This window comes from Sinohyriopsis cumingii, chromosome 9, assembly GCF_028554795.1.
Source record: "Sinohyriopsis cumingii isolate HCF-2022 chromosome 9, ASM2855479v2, whole genome shotgun sequence".
Taxonomy (NCBI): Eukaryota; Metazoa; Mollusca; class Bivalvia; order Unionida; family Unionidae; genus Sinohyriopsis; species Sinohyriopsis cumingii.
Genome location: NC_142969.1, coordinates 95742546 through 95766897, shown reverse-complemented (window position 1 = coordinate 95766897; position 24352 = coordinate 95742546). Strand labels below are relative to the sequence as shown.

The 24352-nt window shown below is 33.3% G+C and overlaps 1 protein-coding gene across 4 annotated transcripts in view; it reads left to right on the top strand.

Moving 5' to 3' along the window:
• Positions 1-24352, top strand: part of LOC149792282 (cubilin-like) — a 273994-nt gene that overhangs the window by 134729 nt on the left and 114913 nt on the right. For all 4 annotated transcript variants that reach the window (XM_089970837.1, XM_089970836.1, XM_089970838.1 and 1 more), the window contains exon 2: positions 16013-16094. In XM_089970837.1, the coding sequence (XP_089826963.1) occupies positions 16013-16094 (82 nt within the window). The remainder of the gene's footprint in view (positions 1-16012; positions 16095-24352) is intronic.

Sequence of the window (24352 nt, the reverse complement as noted above, 5' to 3'; positions counted from 1 at the left end):
AAGTGGATGTTCCACGATATTCTACAAGATAATCATGAGACGTGGGCATGTCAAGTATTAAATGCTGTTATCATATGTATTATCTAATTATTTGTGATACTTTGCGTCTTCTAATGTATCATAGGACCCAATATTTTGCTTGAATAGGTCTATCATAGTCTATGCAAGGCTTGCACCGACTTAAATTACAATCCATTGCAAAATGTTTCAGTTCGCTAAGTATCAAGAGCATAACTGCAGCCGGAAAAAGATCTCATGTTATCATTGAGTTATAGCGACATTAATTTTCAGTAGAAAATCTTGTTTACTTTTCTGAGACATTTATTTGGAAAGAGTTAGCGTAACATTCCGATACATTTTCTCGGAAATCAATGAAGTAAACGAGATCAGTGATAAGAAATTACAGTCTTTACCACTTAAACTTGTGAAACACAAATAATATGTCATGGCTGCCACATACATTTTATGTAATCGCAATCACGGTAAATGAAATCTGCCTGAAGGTTTCTTCACTTGATGATTTTGTTTCAATCAGGAATATATTTAACTGCACGTGACTGTATATAGATACGTCATGCAGACAGCTAATTATATATTTGTTAATATTTCTAAAATGAGCTATTATTCTTGTGATATAATTACAAACAATTTCAAGTACCACCAAGTGTTTGAATATTTTGTAAATTATTGGTAGCATCATGCTGAAATTCATATTCGATATAAATTTTGAACACCATGAGAATTACTTTTATCCTGTTTTAGAGGGGAAAAATGTTTTATTTTCTTAGACACTTATTCACTGGAAGTTGGAACACATTTCTGATCCGTTTTGTTGGTAATGTATAGGACGCATGGATTAGTTAGACATAAGAGACAGATCAGAATGTATAACTTTTAATGACATTTGATTTTTTTTTATTGCTTAGACTAAAATTAATATTATGGTATAAAAATGCAAACAATTATCTAACAAATGTGAACTCGTTTTGGCGATACACACAAAAAATATTATCCGATAAAACATTTTAAAATATCAGCATATATGTTGAGGGGCAGTATACCTTTCGTGGTATTGCAAGGTTGGACTCCGGCAAAGTATTCGTATAAAACAGGTAGGAAACCGAATATTAAAATAATACTTTGTCAAAAAGCATTTAAACAACGCCATCCACATACATGTATGAACCCTATCATCCGCTTATTAAGCAAGTTTTTTAAAAAAATAGAGCTAGTGCATAGTACTCATGCTATTTTTGTCTTCTCTATTCGAGAGCTTAATCAAGAGCCGATATTATAATTCCTCTGCTTCCTTCAGTCTCAAACGACCAAGCATCTGCGTTCTGAGGATGCCAGTCAATTGATGATCATAAATTGTTGTGACTGAAGAGATCCGCACAGTGGGTGAAAATCTTTTTGTTGCATCCGACGCACTTGAAGGTGGTCATATGGGTTACCACACATGTGACGTATAGTGTCATTTCAGCGTGCTTTTCTCTTCGCTTCTAATTGCGACTGTTGTAGCTAGTATTTCTAAAATCATTGGTTGAGCCCATGTCTCCAGCGACGCGCTCCTTGGCATGTACTTCCCAGCTGTCTACATCGATGCGCATTGCCTTGGTGTTTCATGTTCACATCTGTGAAGGACTCAAGGTACTAATCAACTTCCATGGTAAACCTATGCAAACAGAATGATATTAAAAATTCAATTATATTAAAATTCTAAATGCTCATGGTCAAACCTATAATTATCAGTGTAAATATAGCATTGATCCGCGGCATTTTCTTGTTTGATCTACATGTGTTTGAAACACGTGTTTTCAATTCCGAACCAGCGTTCAGGTGCTAATATCAGTAATAAGTTTTCCAGACTCAAGTCTGTAAAACGACTGAAATTCCATCAATAAAAGGTTGGGTTTTTTCAGTTACAACTAGGATACACTCTAAATTATTTTCAATTTAATTTTGCTTTTAATTATCAACCAATTATGCTAGCCAAATCAGGAAAGACTTATTTTATGTGCACCCATTTCTAGACTGGTTCCCATTCTTCCTTGTCGTTAGTACTCTGAGTCATGAAGGGCAAGTATCGGTGACCTGGTCGGCAGATGGCAATCTGCAATAGAGTATGACTGTTGATATGCGTCCGTCATCCATTCGGTGTGCATATACAAGCAATCACAATAAACGCTGTCTGAGCGGAATGACTATGCTGAAAACGTGTGCACGCTACATCAGCTCCTCTGTGATTGAAGTAGAGGGTGGGGACAGCAAAGGTGATAAAAGTTTACTATTTTTATTTTGGGGTGTGAATATTGTGGTGACAACTCACTGCCGTGCAGACCTGTGCCATGGGGAGGAAACGAGTTCGCCTTTTTGCAATCAATAGAATTTACCCATGTGCACTGCCATATTGCTTACGGACAAAAAAAAGCAAAAAAAAAAAAAAACTGAAGTGCAAAACCGTCTGACACTTAATTGTTTTGCATTATGTTGGGCTGTCTGTGCTTCAGATATAGTTAGCATTCTGCAGAAGGGAATACCTGTCTCAAATATAACCGTTACCGATAAATCGAAACAGAATTTTATTGTTATTATTATTATTGGTTAGATTTTCATTGGCGAGCTTTCACTAAGTTTTCTGATCCATATCAATAAATGAGAGAGAATCAATACATAGGTGCGTACTAGTATACCTTCAACTTGTATACAAGACTGTAAAATTTAAATTGCATGCTGTAGATCTTATAAGTAGTACGTTGGTATTATACTTTCAAAGTAAATTCAATTAAATATTTACCATTGTCTAAACACAAATGACATAACCATCTTTATGGTCACAGTGAAATCCAGCTATATAATTGTCGTTTTCGTCATTGAATCAGCAAAATATTGATATTGTAATAGTATTTTTGCTTGGCAACTCTAAAAGCATCACATAGTTCACGCAAAATACATGTGTCCATACCTTTCCATTTGAAATGAACACTATGTTAATAATACCCACTGGCATTTGGCAAAGTGAAATGCTCAAGATCTTGCCAGAAGAGGAACTAGAAGCAGTAGAAGAAGAAAAAAAAATATAGAATTTCTTGCATTCAGTCCAGAAAGATAAAGTGAAAACTATTCAGACTTCATAATTTCGTTCCTCAGATTGCTCTGTACGGGTGTTTACTTGTTGAATGGTCCGGCTGTATCTCCTTATACTTCAAGTGACTGAACCATGTCAAACTCCTCTTTCGTGCCAGATATTCCCTAATCGAAGAAGATCTCCTTGAATCTGGAATACTAATTGGGTACCCTACGAAACCCATACTAAATATGACTCCGAAATCAGCGATATAAGCTGGAATCTTGCTATGTCTGCAACAAAGATATCCAGACCAAAATTCGTCTTTCGAAGCTGGCTGATTAATTAAACGCCTGCATTCTTGAGAAAGACACAAGAAATTAAATAAACCAAAATAGAACCAGAGCAAGAAATAAATAATGCATGTATCAGTCGTTATTTGGATCAGACTTGAAATATTTTAACATGATTGTATTTGACGCAGTCTCATGAAAGAATACCTCAGCAACTTCTTTCTGTTGGAAACATTCTGTTGTTGAGTGATCACGATATTGACTTCAGGAATCATTATGTTGTTGTACGTATGCATGTGTATTACAAAGTGATAGGACCGCTCATGTGGCCTAGTGGTTAGAGCGTCCGTCTCGGATGCTGGAGGTCGTAGGTTCTATAACCGACCGAGTCATACCAAAGACTTCAAAAATGGTACTAACAGCTGCATCGCTTGGCGCTCAGCATTAAGAGGTCAGTGTTAGGACTGGTTGGCCTGGTGTCAGGATAATGTGACTGGGTGGGACATCATGCTACATGTCTGTGTCATGATGCCCAAGTGCTAGACATCACTATGAACTGTCACACTGCAGACATCGTAGCGATATGACTGAAAAATTGTTAAAGCTAGGTTAAAACTCCCAATCACACACACACACACACACACACACACACAGAGTAATAGATCTTTTTCAAACTTATTCATGTGATAGATCTTATTTTAAATTATTCATGTGTATTGCAAAATGACAATTCTTATGTTAAACTTATTCATGTGTATTAGAAAGTGATAGCTCTTATGTTAAATGCATTCATGTGTATTACAAAGTGATATATCTTATTTTAAACATAGTCTTGTCTTAAAGTTATTCATGTGTTTTACAAAGTGCTATATCGTATTGATGTGTGTTACAAAGTGGTTAGATCTTATTGATGTGGGTTACAAAATGATTGATCTTTTGGGTGTTTATTACAAAGTGATAGAATTATATGTATTACAAAGTGATTTATCGTATTGATGTTTATTACAAGGTGATCGATCTTACTGATGTGTGTTACAAAGTGATATGTATTACAAAATGAATGATCTTATTCTGATTTTAAATCACACTTGAAGAAGCGTAAATACATTTCGACCTTAAATCTATGAATTGTATATAATGGCAGCTGAAGAATATACGGAAGACTATAAAGGACACACAGTAATAATAATAATAATATAGTTCGAGCCAAATCCCAAAATTTGGGAGCAAATATCGAATTTTTTTAGAAAAGCTTATTTTAGTGGAAATTACCTTTTTTTTCTCTTGATAATTATAGCTTTCTCGATATTGTCAGAATTTCCTCGAAATTTCAAGATATTTGTTATTTTATTCTCTTGTATTTATAGTTCAAGTTCAAATTTCAAAATTTTGCTTGAATTTCCAGAATTTCCACAAATTGTTAAGGCTTTCTCGCAATATTTACTTTTTTGAATATTATTCTTTCAGTGCTCTTAATGGTCCCATATAGAATATATAAATATAATATAATCCCAGTTCTGGGAAATATGTACACTTTATTACATCAATATAGGCCAGCAAATGACGATTCTTATAACACTCAACAATCCCCGATTATAAATGAACAAAAGCTGGCACATACAAAAGTTGAATGAAGCCAAGGTACTACATGTTAGGAGATTATTTTAATTTCACAAATACGTATCGTAGAAAAAAGTTATGAGAAAAAAGGTAGGACTACGCCGAAACATTTACCGCTGGGCAGATATCAGGCATAGTATGTGAAGTTTGTACAAAACAAACGAAACAAAACATTAGGAGACAAGTTAGTTAAAGAGTCATGGCTAATAAAATGTGTTTGAAATAAAATATAAATACAACTACTATTTGTACGATTTTTATCATATTTTTCGGTACATGAGTTGTCAAAGTCGTTTTTATTACATATCCAAGTATTCACGAAACGCCAATACTTGTAGTTACTCTCAATAATATTAACGCAATGTCTTCTTCAACCAGTGATGTATATTGAAAAGTTCAGATCATATTAATACATTTTGGATATGTTTTCATAAAGAAGGAAGTAAAATTTAAACTAGTTATAATTTGTCTATTTTTCAAAATATTTAAGAAAGCTAATAAGAATTCAGAATGTTATAAAACCAAGTTGTATCTTGTACCAAGTGTCAGATTAACTCTATAATTATTTGGAACAAAAGCTAGAATATACTCATCCCCATTAAGTTCCTAGAAAGACTTTCTAATTATCCAGTATTTGTTTACAATGGTTACCGCAGAAAGAATTTTTTTTTTTTTTGCGTTGAAAAGATATTAATTTCAGAGCTACACATTGCGTCTTGTAATTAGGTCCTTCCTATGCAGGTTGAAATTTTCAGTTCATGTAGGCTGTACTGTAAAAGAAAACCAAAAGGTAATGATTATTGAAACTTTTTAACTTGAGAGTAACACATGAGAAATGGTAAGCAAAATAACAAAGGAACTGAGAAAGCGTTCGTTAATGGCATGTTCTTCCGCTTCAAACGTCTTTCAGATTCATTATCTCGGTACCTGGCCAACTAATACAAAAACTCTTTGGAGTAAATCTTGTGAACAGCCACCAAAACCACAAAAAATGTAATAAAAAATAACATACAGCAAATAATGAAATGCCACGTTTAAAATTGCTGATGCCGGCTGCTTCCCTAGATCTTTATCCGTAGAGAAATCCTGCTCGTGAAGTATACGAATCATCATTTAGCATGAATAATTCAACCATTTATAGACATCAAAAGTGACATGTCATCTTGCTTCTAATTTTAATCTTTTATTGTAATTCATTAATATTGCTAACATAACGTTTGCGGAATTCGCGGAACGATTGCATACAAAAATGTTATAGTTTGAAAATACATGAATATATATCGGTGATAATAAAATTGCTATAATAGTTTGACTTGTGAATATATATATATATATATATATATATATATATATATATATATATATATATATATATATATATATATATATATATATATATATATATATATATATATATATATATATATATATATATATATATATATATATATATATATATATATATATATATATATATACATATATATATATATATATATATATATATATACATATATATATATATATATATATATATATATATATATATATATATATATATATATATATATATATATATACATATACATATATATATATATATATATATATATATATATATATATATATATATATATATATATATATATATATATATATAACTCTTCTATTAATAATAACAATACTGATTTTAAACTCAGAAAAATATAGAGAAAAACTTAGCTATGTTAGACTTTATTCCTAAATATAAGGAGAAAAACAAAACACTTTGCAAATGCGTAGTCCACAACTCAGTACAATTTGTTTCTTTCCTGCTTAACTATTGCATTGTATAGTAATTTTTGAAACTTAACTATTACAAGTGAATAATGTTCGATAGGTAACTAATAAATTGCGTGGTAACCACTGATACTTATACATTACATCGCATTGTAGCCTTTGATACTTATATATTATATTGCATTGTAATTTTTGATACTTATATATTACATTCTATATTAACTGTTGATACATGACCAGTATATGATAATGCAACCTTTGATGATACGTGATTATCACATTGTACATTAATCTTTTCAAACTGGTCGATATTTTTCTGAATGTACTCGAATGTTTCCACCTTCTACAAAGAAAATATACCATACCGCATATAGATGTGTTGTAACTTGTTTCCTTCTATTATCCATCTTCGCTAGCAAAGGTTTTGATATGATAACCCTATCTACACCTTGGTGAATTGAACATATATTTTAGTGCTTCGCCTTAGCGACATCTATTGGATTTCATGAGTTACCTCCCTTAGTATGTAATGTCGACTAACCAACTGCGTGTAACAGCGGTGGATTGTACATCTGCCGGAAATGGTGGATGCAATTTACTTCAAAAGGATACTTTTTAAGTTTTACATCAAATGTATGTCTACGTACCAGACGGATGACATTCTAGGTGTATTTGACTGAACGTTATTTAATAATAATAATAATAATAATAATAATAATAATAATAATAATAATAATAATAATGATGATAATAATAATAATAATAATAATAATAACAATAATAATAATAATAATAATAATAATAATAATAATAATAATGAGGACTTTGTATAGCGCCTAATCTTTAGAAGCTCTAAGCGCTTTACAACATTAGACAACACCTATAAGATAAGAAACATAATAATATTATTACAAAAACAAACAACATGAAATTAGAAAAACATTAAAAAAATAAAAAACATGCTGAGAATATTTCAGGTAGGAAACATTATTAGGTCTTTAAGTTTGTTCTTGCTGCCGAAATAAGTGAGTTTTGAGAGCCCTCTTGAATGTGATTTGTACCAACGGAGACTGGCAGTGGAAAAGTGCCTATTTATCAGTCCATTCAGGTTGTGTGCTCCCCGTGTCTCGATCATGTGGGAACAGTTTTAAAATTTGAGACACTTAATTTTGATTGGATGCGGTGCAGAACCGAAGCACTTGAATATTTGCTCGATACGCCTTGGTGTAGATGGAGTTATCATATCGAAGTCTTGGCTAGCGATGATGTCTCTTATGAAGAAAATGAAATATATCTCATTTTAGCTCTTGTATCTGAACAGTCTCAATTTCAGATAAATAAAGAAATAAGTAAATAAATATGACAGTTCATTATTTGTTTTCTGTCTTAAGTAATAAAGAAATTCATTTCCTTCAATTATTGACCTTTAGGCTGAACACGAATCCACCAACTAGAAATTCGCACGAAAGACTTCTTTCATCGAAGATATTTTGTGTGTTGTCTTATAATCAAAGAAACTTTTATTTCTTGAAACAATTGTGCTCATATATTGACTTTTACTGTTTACAAAGATCACGCTTTTGGAGTCTTTGAGAAATTAAACAAACAAGTCATGTCCAGTTTTCGTAATAAAGTATTTACTTCTCTGTATAACATTTTCGCTGAGAATGTTTGTGTTCATTTTCATTATTGATACACACATGTTCACCGGTATGATCACCGTCATTACAGATACATAAATGTTCATCGATGTGTTCATTTTCATTATTGAGACACGTACTCACCGGTTTGTTAATTTTTGTAATTAAATACACACGTGCACACCGGTGTGTTCATTTTCATAATTTGATACACACGTGATTACCGGTGTGTTCATTTTCATAATTTGATACACGTGATCACCGGTATGTTCATGTTCATCACTGATACACGCGTGGTCACCTTTATGTTCATTTTCATAACTGAAACACTCGTCATAGTTAATTTAAGTAAATTCAACATGTATTTTTGTGAAGTTTCGTAGCGGTTGTTCCGTAAAAACTATTTAGATGGAATGAATGCGGTGACACAGAAAATAATCTGCTTCCACTCATTGGGAATTTAAATTCAAATGATAATGGCAGGAATGCGTGAATTTTGGATTTAATTATAACTCAGATAATATCAACTTGCTGCAAATTATGTGTGATAGATTAGAAAATATTTTTCGACTGTAATGACATCGCTACTTTAAACACTCATGCGCCCCCTTTTCATAACAAAGATCATACAAATGTCCTGTTTTGGTACGGAATGTGTTTCTTTCCTTGAGCTTCACATGTTTCCAAAATATAATCATACCTTTCGTCTCCACCATCCACCCATCTCCTGCTTACTTATAAGTATTGTTAAAAATAGCGTGTTCTGCTTCCTGTACTATACATAATTTGAAGGAAAAAAATTGGATATTCTCGAAAATGATAAAATCAGCAGAAAAATTTATTCAGTAATATTACCGGATTACGCAAGCCTGTTGCTTTCTTTACACAGATTGTTGCGCACATATGCTTGCAAGTGGAATGAATTTGTTGTATCTTCCTACATACCTAGTTAGAAGAAAAGAATGTAAAAGCTGTTTTTCATGTTAGATATTCCCTAATCTGAACACATCTCTTTAACGCAGGAATTTTAATTAGGGCAGGTAAGCTTTACCACCCACAGCGTACAACAAGAATATTAGGATCAGAGATAAGAAAAGAAACCTGGCGGCTTGTATCAGGGACGTCATTTCAACTTTTTTCGGGGGTGGGGGCAACACTTGACGGGCTTGAAAATTTTCGTATTTAGGCTGCATCAATTTTACAGCACATGCAAATTCGGGGGAAGGGGGGAGACTGAATTGCCTTTTTCACTGTAAGTACGTTTGGTGAGAGTGTGCATTTTGAGGATAATAAAAAAAAAAACGAAAGAAAAAGATAAGAGAAACCAGTCTGCATTTTTCTTAGAATTTTAAGGATCAGTCTTTGTATTTAGTTGTATACGGAACGTGTAGACATATTCTTTGGTCACGAGATTTTCACAAAACGTGTTGAATGCTTCTTTGGTCACAATATTTATGCTAAGCTTGTAGAATGTGTAGTTCTGGTCTTGAGATTTATTTTCAGCGTGTAGAAAGTGTTTTTATTTACGAGATTTATTCTCAACGTGTAAAAGTGGTTTTTAGTTACGAGATTTATGACCGCTGCAGTGGCCTAGTGGTTAGAATGTCCTCCTGCAAAGAGGGAGGTCGCGGACTCGAACCCCGGCTGACTCATACCAAAGACTTATAAAAAAGGTACTAAAAGCTTTCTCGCTTGGCGCTCAGCATTAAGAGGTTATTGTTAGTACTGATCTTCCTGTTGTCATGATAATGTGACTGGGTTGGACATCGTGCTACTTGTCAGCGGCATGATGCCCCAGTGTTAGACATCACTATAAACTGCCACACTGCAGACATCGTAGTGATATGACTGAAACATTGTGAAAAAAGCTGTTAAAAATCCAAATCACGTACACACACACACACACACACACACACACACACACACACACACAAATCACACTAGATTTATACTCAACGTGTATAATGTATTTTAGTCTCGAGATTTATTTAAAACATGCACGATAAATAAAGTACATTCTTTGAATAATCAAAACTAGATTATCAAGAGGCCCAACTAGTTTCTCTTAAATTTTGAATATATCTTTATATTTTACCGTAAAATTCTAATTTTCTTTTGTCATTTGTATTTATCATATATTTTTAGAAAACTTCATAAAATCATTTACATTGCTAAATTGTATTCTACTTGAAAATCAAATATTTTGCATTTTGCAGATATGAAATCAAACATTATTTAATTTTGCTTGCAGATATGAAAAGTTTCGTAACCTTAAATAACTTCATATTATTTTCACAACGCATGTTTCTGCCTAGAGTCTGGTAAATGTCGCCCAATGCATACTGTTTATCCTATTTAGTGATTACCTGATCTTGCAAGGGGCCCCGAGTGGCCGAGTGGTCTAAAGCGCTCTCCGTTACGGATCACTGCCATCTCACCTCTGTCTGCCTGGGTTCGAGTCCAGGAATCGGCCAATGTGGGTATGTGAGAAAGCTTGCCAGTAGCTTCTCGTGGGTCGGTGCTTCTTCCCGGGGGTTTTCCGGGTTCTTCCTCCACCATTAATACTGGCCGCCATGCATAGCCTATCTTGTGCTGAAAAATGGCGTTAAACCCCACAACAACAACCTGATGTTGCATTTAGTCAGCGTAACAGGGGAAGACAAAATGAAGTAAGATTTATTTTTTAAATGTCTGGTATGTTTATTTCCGTGCTATTTTAAGACCATGAGTATTGTACCTTCCTTCAATGGAAGACTCTTTCCGTTGTCCTAGATAGAAGACCCTCTGTGTCGTCTTAGATATGCACATTTCGTGTTGACTCTGTGAAGAGGTAGCAAATACAAAATTGATTCGAAACTATTATTTACAATTTACTATCAAGTTTTAGATAAAATATAACTAAGCATCTGAATTAAAATTTAATCAGATTTTTTACTCTGGCTAAAGAGTGTAACTCAGGAGAACAGGGTAATTTGTTACGCAGGAGAACAGGGTGATTTGTTACCCAGGATAACAGTGATTTGTAACCCAGGATAACATGATGATTTGTAACTCGGATAACAGGGTGATTTGTAAGCCATGATAAACAGGGTGATTTCTACTCAGGTAAGCGTACAATGACTGATGGATGGTGCCTCTAACCGTACAATGACTGAGGTAAGGTACCCGTAAGCGTATAATGACATAGGTAAAGTACTTGTAAATGACAACAACAAATAGCTATATAGCTATACAGATATAATTCTTGTAAAATTTGACAACATAGTCACGATCTACTTCAGAATCCATTTTTGTCACACTTCATTTTCGATTACATTCAGCCTACAGTATAACAAAATTTGTTTTAAAGTATCGTGTGTCTAAAAGATCTGGTCTTAATAGAAAAATGAAATTACAAAGATCTTGGATCCAGACTTTACTGTTTTATACTGGTGTAAGTAATTAAGGATTAACGAAGTAACACCTGGCAGAGATACAAGACAGATTCAGCCTCACTGTACAACATTCTCTCTTTTATTTAATACTTAAAACCACATTGCTTTAAGACGATTTAGGAAGGTAAACACGTATTTGAAGTAATTTAAGGAAGGTACACGTGTGCAAAAAGTTTTTTTTTGTTGAAGATAAGTGATCCTTAGAACCGAAATGCTGTTTCAGATTAAAAGCCTTTCCACATTTTATACTGTCAGCGTTTTACATCGTTTATGGTCACATGACTTAAATATCTAGTCATTTTCTTGATTTACTTTATTTAATTAAAGCATTCTTCTAATCGATTTCACTTTCAATATCAGTCTCTGGAATATATTTAAAAAAATGCATAAAGATATATTGTTTAAGGAGATGGGACACAGTACTGGAACATTCATAACCTGTTTTATTCAGAAAACAGCTTTCCTTGTCAGCCTAGAGAACTCTGTATAATGTGCAAATAAAATTTCTGATCTATCTGGAAATAAACATGATTTAAAATTTTGTTAATCTAAAGTTCAAATTAAAGAAATAAAATTAAAACTAACATTTTGCCCATTTATTCATACGTAAATAATTTTTATTTCCTCGAGTTATATACAGAATTTATCTCAATGCATCTTTAACAATTCAGGTAGTCTCTCGGGATTATCTTCCCTCTAAGTATATAACATTAATTATAAATTTCTTTAACTGAGTACCACTAAGTATCATTTTCACGTGCTAAATCACCACATATCCAATGGATGTATATGTAAAACGTCTACCTATACCCATTTTTACAATTCTCAAGTATGTGGCATCATCATGAATGCAATTTCACCATGAAAATGATTTTGATAACCTTTCCTAAAATTAAAACAAATATATCAGATTATTTACATAAAAAGGAAAGAAACATATTGTAGATTTTGTAACCTTTTAATAAATATTCATGAACAACCACTGATAACAAGAAATTAAATTAAGCAAATATCAATAAATAGTATATTTTAGATTATATATCAACAGTATATTGTAGTGTACAAGCTTCCACATAAAATTACCCACTCTAAGTCCATTCTGCGTTCTTTAAAATTTGTATTTAACGGTCGGTTCTGGAAGATTTCAAAGTTTCGAAGTAAAAAAATAAACTTTTATCTAGTTTATTCAACATTTAATCAGTTAATTAGAGGAAGGAAGCGTGCCTGCATGGACCGTATCATGAAATGTATCATGGCACCCTAGAAAGCAATGTGGAGATTCTCTGCTGGAAATGAAATTTAACTGGCTGTAGATCTGCCTTTAATTACCAACTGGTATCTTAATGAAATGAAATTAGTATGAACAATTATACGCAGATTTCAAATTTGTGTCTTCTACAAATTACGCAGCGTCTTCAAGCACATACTAAGCTTCCATTACTGTCAAATGATACAATTTAATATGGCGCCACATGCATTTGATGAAAGCCATTGAAGCGCCTAATTATATTTCAAATAGTCGATTCGGAAAAACAGTCGAATAGTTGTATGCAAACTGAAAAAGAAAATGCAGCTGATGATTATGTTACACATGATGATTGTCTCCCTTTTTGAAAGGATGTCTCTGATCATTCACAGAGTTCCTTAATGTCACGTGATTGTACAATTGATCTTTGTCCATTAACTTGTCTTGGATCTGAATATGACAATGCTAGAGGAAATAATTTAATATAATGCCATACTACTACATAAAATAATTTAATATAATCCCATACTGCTATATATAATAATTTAATATAATCCCATCATATCTGCAAGCAAAAATAAGATCTCATGGAAGCACTGTTTTCGAAAATTGATGCTGAAATGTTAACCTGTTTTGACATTTATCTTATTTGTTAACCAGTCTAGGCATTTATCTTCTAGTTTAACCAGTCTTGGAATGTATCTTCTACAATGTAAAGACGCATTGTGATGTATTCAGTTTGGCATCATTGCGCAATCAGCTAGGGTATGGAAACAAACATTCTTTATTTGATCGTTTCATGCTCTTCATTTGCGAGTGTAATACTATTTGTAAGTTTAGTATATGTACAGGCATTATTATTTAATTAGTATATGTACAGGCATTATTATTTAATTCGTATATGTACAGGCGTTATTATTTAATTAGTATATGTACAGGCATTATTATTTAATTGGTATATGTACAGGCAATATTAATTAATTAGTAGACCGCTCTACTGGTTAGAGTGTCCGCCTCGGATGCGGGAGGTCGTGGGTTCATTCCCCGACCGAGTCAAGACTTACAAGAATGGTACTAACAGCTGCCTCGCTTGGCGCTCAGCATTAAGCATTGATTGCCCACTGAACTTAGACACAAAGACACAGTGATCACATTCAAGAGGGCTTTCAAAACTCACTTATTTCGACTGCAAGAACAAACTTATAGACCCAATAATGATTCCTATTCTCACCATGTTTTTTAATGTTCTCTAATTTCATGGTGTTTGTTTTTGTAATCATATAATTATGTGTTTTTTATCTTACAGGTGGTTGTCTAATGTTGTAAAGCGCTTAGAGCATCTAAAGATTAGGCGCTATACAAAGTCCTCATTATTATTATTATTATTATTATTATTATTATTATTATTATTATTATTATTATTATTATCATTCTTATTATTAGTGTTAGGACTGGTCGACCTGGTGTCAGGATAATGTGACTGGGTGGGACATCATGCTACATGTCTGCGGCATGATGCTCCAGTGCTAGACATCACTATAAACTGTCACATTGCAGACATCGTAGCGATATGGCTAAAAAATTGTTAAAGCTACGATAAAAAGATCTAGATTACATTTAATTAGTGTATGTACAGGCGTTATTATTTAATTAGTATATGTACAGGCATCATTATTTAATTAGTATATGTACAGACATTATTATTGAATTAGTATATGTACAGGCATTATTATTTAATTAGCATGTGTTCAGACATTATTATTTAATTTGATTATGGCAGGCAGAATGATTCTTTTAGAACATGAGAGGCAGTATGATTAAAATGAAATATGACAGGCAGTGTGCTTGTATTAAATATGACAGGCAGAATGATTTTTTTAGAATATGGCCGGCATTATCGAATTAAGTATAATAAGAAAGGCAGTTTTAATTTATTGGAATATGACAGTATGATTTTTTTTATAGATATTACATGCAGTATGAAAATAAATAGAATATGGCAGGCATTATACTTTTATTTGGATATGAACGGCATATATGTTCTATATAAAGTACGGCAGGCAGTATGATTGTATTAGAAACTGAAAAGCAGTATGATATTATGATATGGCAGGTGGTGTGAGTTTATTGGTATATGGAAAGCAGAACGGTGTTATTATGATGTGGCAGGTGGTATGAGTTTATTGGTATATGGAAAGCAGTATGATGTTATTATGATGTGGCAGGTGGCATGAGTTTATTGTTATATGGAAAGCAGAACGATGTTATTATGATGTGGCAGGTGGTATGAGTTTATTGGTATATGGAAAGCAGTATGATGTTATTATGATGTGGCAGGTGGCATGAGTTTATTGGTACATGGAAATCAGTATGATGTTATTATGATGTGGCAGGGAAATCAGTATGATGTTATTATGATGTGGCAGGTGGCATGAGTTTATTGGTATATGGAAAGCAGTATGATGTTATTATGATGTGGCAGGGAAATCAGTATGATGTTATTATGATGTGGCAGGTGGCATGAGTTTATTGGTACATGGAAAGCAGTATGATGTTATTATGATGTGGCAGGGAAATCAGTATGATGTTATTATGATGTGGCAGGTGGTATGAGTTTATTGGTATATGGAAATCAGTATGATGTTATTATGATGTGGCAGGTGGCATGAGTTTATTTTTATATGGAAGTATGATGTTATTATGATGTGGCAGGTGGCATGAGTTTATTGGTATATGGAAAGCAGGATGATTTTATTAATTTATGGCAGGCAGTGTGATTGTATTATATGGCAGACAGGATGATTTTATTATCAAATGGCAGTATCATTTTATTTGCATATAGCAAACAGTATCATTTTATTTGAATATGGCAGGCAATGTTTCGATATGGCAAGTATTATGAATTTATTAGGATATCTCCTATTTCATTTCAGAAAATGCAAAGCATTGAGTGGAAGATTACATCATGGATGCTGGCATTGTTGTGTCTTTCATGCGGATATCTTTCTGGACAAGGTAAATGCCTTCATTGAGTTATTTATTTATTTTATTTTATTTTATTTTATTTTATTTTATAAATAAATTTTATTTATTTATTTATTTATATAGTCAATTTTGGCACGTATGTTTTGCATCAATTTTGTTTCATCAACACGTTTGCACTTTTGTTCGATGTTTGTGATTTTTGTAACATATACTGTATCATTTTACCAGTGACCAGTAGCCCAATTAAAAGTCAATATTATTTCAAACTTGGAAATCCTATACATTTGGTAAATGTGGCCACAAGTGTGAAGGGGCCCCGAGTGGCCGAATGGTCTAAAGCGCTGTCCGTTACAGATCACTGCCATCTCACATCTGTCTGCGTGGGTTCGAGTCTCGGATTCAGCCAATGTGCGTATGTGAGAAAGCTTGCCAGTAGCTTCTCGTGGGTCCGTGGTTCTTTCCGGGGTTTTCCCGGATTCTTCCTCCATCATTAATACTGGCCGCCATCTATAGCCTATCGTGTGCTGAAAAATGGCGTTAAACCCTACAACAACAACAACAACAACCACAAGTGGGAAAGTCTTTCAAATGTCAAACATTATATTTATATTGTAAGAAATAATTGTTCATATATATTTATCACATAATCAATACACTTTACCTATAGTTTGCGCAGTTTAATATTTTTCATTATATAACATATGAACATATCACTTTATGTGATTCTGATTGGTCCAAATAAGCCCATGAAATTATTGTGCAACACTCTCTTTACTGATTTGCTTCGATCATGGGGAAAACATTTTTAACCTCGCCTTCTGGAATGTTTTGTTTTCAATGAACACTCGACTCGCGAAAGGAAACTGAGGAAAAATTTTCTCGGCTGTTTGATTATGTACAATTTACCCCGACAGGGTTATCATATGTCATGTAAAAAAAATATTATCATAAGACAATTGGCGTAAAACTCCAAAACAAGAACAACAACAAGAAGTAAAACTATGGATATTAGTCATTTAATAGCGGGTGGGTTGGAGAGAGGGGGTAGTATATTTGTAGCAACGATACCACACCATAAGCCAGCATGGTTTAAATGCTAACTTACATAAGTAAATAAAATCACCCCTGTTCACTGAAGTATGTGGACATAAACTGGTCTACGAATTGACAGAAATTTATTTAATCACAGCATATTTACGCAGTAAATATGTGATGCAAATCCGACTCAAAAAGAAATTTGTTTACGACTTCTGTACAGTTTACCTTTCCAAATCGAATGCTGCAAATATCAGGTCACAAATGCATTAAGCAAATTTGGGAATTTCTGAATCCAGTAATCCTATTTCCACATGAAAATAGCAGGAAAGCAATGTTTAGTTGTGAAAGTGACATTTTAGGATAAACATGTACTCTAATCCTATTGTGTACCTATCACACAATATGGCATCACACGTATTCATCATTCTGTTTTCAAAATGAACTTGCCGTTATAAAATGTTCTGTTTATTTGGATGGACGCTTGTTCTTTGATTTATAGTTTGTAAAAATTACAATCTACCTTTAGTAGATCAATTTTGTTTGGGACTATATTGTATGCACAACAAATGAAAGGTACAGCGTCTGTTAGAATAAACAAAATTATTAATTCTTCTTTCCATCTAATAATTTCCACTGAAATAAAAGTTATGTGATAAAAAGAACTCAAATGGGTAAAGATTAAATATTATAGTTACGAAACTCGTTGAATAATGTCCCGCTTATATTGAATTGAATATAAAAAAGAGACTTTGTAGACTACCAGCATTGTATCCTCTTAATTCTCCTTTGAATGGAAGCAGAATTTAGTTGCTTATGTAAATGCACTACAAATATGACAATCTTTTGTAATATACATGTGCACTAAATACCCACATATAAACAATGTTGACTGCAAAAGGTGATAGACCTACTTCCTAAATGAAAATATAATTAGAGAAGCATTAAAAGATGGAATGTCACTCAATCAGTTAATTATCTTCTGAGTCCTACTAATGCTAAATATTTTTGCAATACCTGGTGGACTGAGCAAAATGCACAAATCTCACACCCCTTTAAACGGAAATTGACGAGTTAACTTGCTTGTTACCAAGGAAACGTGTTGAACAGAAGCATCTGTAATTGAATAATCGTCCAATGAATAGAACTAAGAAACAATGACGAGATTTCATTGGATGATACTTAGCACGATTTCAGAGGCGTGGCAAGAGATTATGCACCCTTCCCCCAAAACATAATTTTCATATACATGTGACGGTATAAGAGTTAACATGCATATATGTCATGGAAATCTGACAGTCTAACAGCAAGACTAGGGGCACATATGCCATGGAAACTGACAGTCTAACAGCAAGACTAGGGGCACATATGTCATGGAAATCTGCCAGTTTTACAGCAGGATTAGGTGCACATATATCTTGGAAATCTGATAGTCTAACAACAAGTCTAGGGGCACTTCAAGACTAGGTATATATATATATATATATATATATATATATATATATATATATATATATATATATATATATATATATATATATATATATATATATATATTTATGTGTGTGTGTGTGTGTGTGTAATTGAAATTTGACAGTTTAACGGCAAGACTAGGGACACTTCAAGACTAGGTATATATATGTAATGGAAATCTGACAGTCTAACGGCAAGACTAGGGGCACTTCAACACTAGGTACGTATATGTAATGGAAATCTGACAGTCTATTAACAAGAATAGGGTGTACATCTCCATGGAAATCGGAGTCTAACATCATTACTAGGATGAACAAATATCAAAAGCATCTGACAGTTTGTACATGTAGCATTGACATATGTAGGTCTGACACTAGAGTGTACATATGTCATGCAAATCTGTCAGTCAAATAAAGAGACTCGGGTGCAAATATGTCATGCACATCCAATAGTCTGATAGTAGGACTAGGGTGCACATATGTCATGAATATCTGGCATTCAGTTACAAACGGTTAGAATGCACATATGTCATAGAAACCTGGTTATTAAGATGCATATACACCACAAAGACTATGCTATGGAGCACATATGTCATGGAAATCTGGCAGTCTGATATCAAGGCTTTGGTGTAGATATGTCATGGAAATCTGGCAGTCTAAAATCAAGATTGTTGCGTAGATACTTTATGGAAGTCTGGCAGTATAATTAGCAAAGCTGTGGTGTAGATATGTCATGGCTATCTGGCAGTCTGATATCAAGGCTTTGGTGTAGATATGTCATGGAAATCTGGCAGTCTAAAATCAAGATTGTTGCGTAGATACTTTATGGAAGTCTGGCAGTATAATTAACAAAGCTGTGGTGTAGATATGTCATGGCTATCTGGCAGTCTGATATCAAGGCTTTGGTGTAGATATGTCATGGAAATCTGGCAGTCTAAAATCAAGATTGTTGCGTAGATACTTTATGGAAGTCTGGCAGTATAATTAGCAAAGCTGTGGTGTAGATATGTCATGGCTATCTGGCAGTCTGATATCAAGGCTTTGGTGTAGATATGTCTTGGAAATCTGGAAATCTAATATTAAGGCTGTGGTGTAGATATGTCATAGAAATCTATCAGTCTTATATCAAGGCTGTGGTTTAGGTATATCATGGCTATCTGGCAGTCCTAAAGCAAGGCTGTTGTGTTGATATATCATGGAAAACTAACAGTCTTACATCAAGGCTGTGGTGTAGATATTCATGAAAATCTAGCAGTCTAATATTAAGGCGGTGGTGTAGATATGTCATGAATATCTGACAATCTTAAAACAAGGCTGTTGTGTTGATATATCATGGAAAACTAAGTCTAATTAGCAAGGCTGAGGTATAGACACGTCGTGGAAACCTAGCAGTCTAATATCAAGGCTGTGGTGGAGACATGTCATGGAAATTTGGCAGTCTAATTAGCAAGGCTGAGGTGTAGATATGTCATGGAAATATAGCATTCTTAACACAAGGCTGTGGTTTAGATATGTCATGGAAATCTATCCGTCCAATATCAAGGCTATTGTGTAGATATGTCATGTAAATCTAGCAGTCTAATATCAAAGCTGTGGTGTAGATATGTCATGGATATCTGGAATTCTAATATCAAGGCTGTGGTGTATATATTCATGGAAATCTTGGAGTCTAATATCAAGGCTGTCGTGTAGATGTATCATGGATATCTGACAGTCTTAAAGCCAGACTGTGGTGTAGATATGTCATGGAAATCTGTCAGTCTAATTAGCAAGGCTGTGCTGTAGATATGTCGTGACAATCTAACAGTCTTAAAGTAATGCTGTGGTGTAGGTATGTTATGAAAGTCTGGCAGTCCAATATCAAGTCTGTAGTACAGATATTCATAGTAATATAGTAGTCTAATATCAAGGCTGTTGTGTAGATATGTCATGAAAACCTGGCAGTCTAACGGCAAGGCTATGTCGTAGATATGTCATGGAAATCGGGCTTTTGAGTGGCAAAACTAGGCTGCTCCTACGTCATGGAAAACGTCCAATCAAGCAGCTTGACGCAGGTTGAGAAACCTCTGACGGTTCTGTGATCCTAGCTTTATTTTAATGATATAGTGTCTAAGGTTTTGTATGTATCACTTCGTTGTTCATGCATGTCATTTAATACACTGGAAACCTAATAACGATATGATCTGGGTAGTTTTTCCATCGCAGTCATTTTCATAGAACCCAGTGCTGTGGAAAATGTCCAGTGATCTAGGTTTTGTCAATGTACAATTTTATTTTTTTCTCCACTAAAATAACCTGTGTGTAATTGATACATTTTTTAACGTTGCTGCAGTCACCTCTTTTTCAATAATCAAGCTACACAAGGCAGCGCAAACGAGTCGCAAACATACAAATAATACCAACAACATCAACCCCAGGTATGAATGCTAAAAATGTGGTCATTTATTATAGAATAAGAAAAACATTACTATCATCTCTTAGTTATTTTAACTTCGTAGCTACCCATCTAACAATCTTCTGACCCATCAAAAATTCGTATTTCTAAAACTCTCCACTTCTCTGACCCATTATATACCTATCTCTCTAACATGACAATACTGGTAATAAGTCCATCGGTCTTTGACTAACTATGTACTTCATTGTAGCCTTTACGTGTAGCCTTAAATGTGCGGACGAGCATTCCCAAATGATATTCCATCCAAGTTAACTGATGCTTTTTAATGCAGACTGTATTTGAGGAAATGGCGCGTATACATAGAATATCACCAATAACAAAGAAAAAAAATACGTATGTATAGAATATCACCAATAACAAAACAGAAATACGTAGGTATAGAATATCACCAATAACAAAACAGAAATACGTAGGTATAGAATATCACCAATAACAAAACAGAAATACGTAGGTATAGAATATCACCAATAACAAAACAGAAATACGTAGGTATAGAATATCACCAATAACAAAACAGAAATACGTAGGTATAGAATATCACCAATAACAAAACAGAAATACGTAGGTATAGAATATCACCAATAACAAAACAGAAATACGTAGGTATAGAATATCACCAATAATAAAGAAAAAATACGTAGGTATAGAATATCACCAATAACAAAACAGAAATACGTAGGTATAGAATATCACCAATAACAAAGAAAAAATACGTAGGTATAGAATATCACCAATAACAAAACAGAAATACGTAGGTATAGAATATCACCAATAACAAAACAGAAATACGTAGGTATAGAATATCACCAATAACAAAACAGAAATACGTAGGTATAGAATATCACCAATAACAAAACAGAAATACGTAGGTATAGAATATCACCAATAACAAAGAAAAAAATATGTAAGTATAGAATATCACCAATAACAAAGAAGAAATACCGTTATCTAAGCAAAGTAATCCATATAAGTTTATATTTGAATGTAACAGCTGCCACATGAAAGAGTAGTAAAGTATAGCACGAGAAAAATCAATCTCAGTCAAGCAAATGCAGACATAAATCTTGTACAATATGATACATGAACCCTAATAAACCAGTTCCCTACTGTTTCTGTTGAAACCTACGCGGTTTAGTTGTGCTTTTTTGGGATAACAAGAGTGAGTTATGATTGAACCTTGCGTACACTTTTATCAACTGTGATGAATATAGCCCTGAAGGTGCCTTTAGCTTGTAGCAAGTATTCAACCATATAAATGCATATCGGAGTGAATGTGCTGTGCGCGGAAAGACGATCAAAGACGTGCACGGTTTCATAATAATGGTACATTTTTAAGGAGCATGCCATGAAAGCGTCCAAGATAACAAACTTGGCAAGACCTTACCCTAGAAGGTTACTTTTTATATATTGTACGAACGATTTTATTTTACAAAAGGTCGCTGTCCCTGCCAAATTTCTATTTTCCGTGAAAATTATAAATGTTGTTGAACGTATAGCTTGTGCTATAGAGCAAGTATTAGTATGTACATGCAATACAACTAATTTCCCAGTGTAATAGCTACATTAATCATTGCATGAAGCGATACGTTGAAATAAAATCACTCAGAAAACATATGAAATGCCTTACATATTTTTCATGGACAGGTTAGACAATGAGTTACCTTCTGTGCCGTTGTCGATTTCATTATTAAATATATATCCTTATACATTATCATATTTTGAGAATGTTCAGTTATTTTATTGTGATTTTGATGTCACGCAAAAATTTGATGATGCAGTATTGTTTCAAGTACACTGGTATATATGACGTTTGTACCTATGTAGAAAAAGGCATTTTTTTTAATCAAATGGTGCAAGGTGACATGTTTGCTCAGTGGTACATATTAAATAGAACTCTGCCTATAGCTGGTGTATGATACGTCCTTTTTACAGCAGATATAAAATACAGATTGGAGCACGTGTCAGAAACTAAGTCCCCATCCTATCATGACCCTTTTGTATTTGGAACGTATTTTATTAGAATATTCAAATAATCCTAATTTGTTAATGAAACAGGACCCAACGTAAATATTATAGGATTTATCAATTCTGGGATTTGCTCAGGCTAAAAGTGCAGAAAGGGATTTGTATTATCGGAACATACAGATTGCTCTATAAAATCTACAATATCTCCTGACCTTGACCTTTAATCAATTAATGCATTTTCTATTACTGTTACGGATATACGTATCATCTATTTAATTTATAACATGGTTTTATTTTAAGTCATTTGGGTTTATGACGTTTATTTTTTAATTCTTTACATTCAGTGGTTGTTTAGTTCTATAGTAAAGTACACCTACAGCGCGGGTACAAGATTCGTCCATGAACCAGACCCGGTCTGTATGGTAAAGACAACAACTATTTAGGTCAAATACGCCATGCATTAATTTTGAAAGGAGGTCGCATAAACGTCAAGTGAAAGTAGGAGAACATTTGCCCTCTAGAGCTATCATGCATGCTCCAATTGTCTATTGGTTCAAATGTCTGAGAAGGTCAGCACATGACTCTTTGAATTATTTTGAAATTATACGATTTAATTTTTCCAGAATTTTTAAGTGAATCAGATTCGGTTGATTTTTATGCATATATATATAGAGAGATTATATACTAAAACACACGCACCACGTATTCCATTCTTCATTTTATGCCTGTTGTTAAGAGCCTTTGAGAAGAAATAGTAATGTATTAAGATTTGTTCTATGGATTTAGCAGAGTGGAAAATCTTTAATTTAACAGTCATTTCTTATCGAATAATGTGCATTTATTCAAAGACTTGATTATTTAAATAATTCAATTGGATTATGTGAATTTTTCAAGGACTTCAGTGATGTTCTAAGTTGACGCAATTACATAGAAGTAAAAACATTTGGATTTAGAACTGCGATTCTTCATTGGGGTTAGGGCTTTAGCACATAAACACATTACAAACCTCATTCGGAATAACTTTGGACAGTTTCCGGATTTGTGAAAAATTGATGATGCAGTTTTGGATAATATTCTATGAATTCGAACACTGTAAGCTAATTTTCATTCTTTCACTTTGTTTGAGTTAATATTTGATTTAAATAAATTTATATTTTGGAAAGTTAAAAGAGTGTTAGATTGTCCTTGTCTTGACACTAAAGGTTAAGCCGCTAGATGTAAATAAATACTTATTTCTATAGGTTTTCCAGTGGAGTTTCTTGAATGATTGTCAGGGTACACAGAGTGACTCAATTTAAAAACAAAGGAGATAAAACTAGATGTCACAGACAGAACATCGTGCACAAGTCTAAGAAAGATGT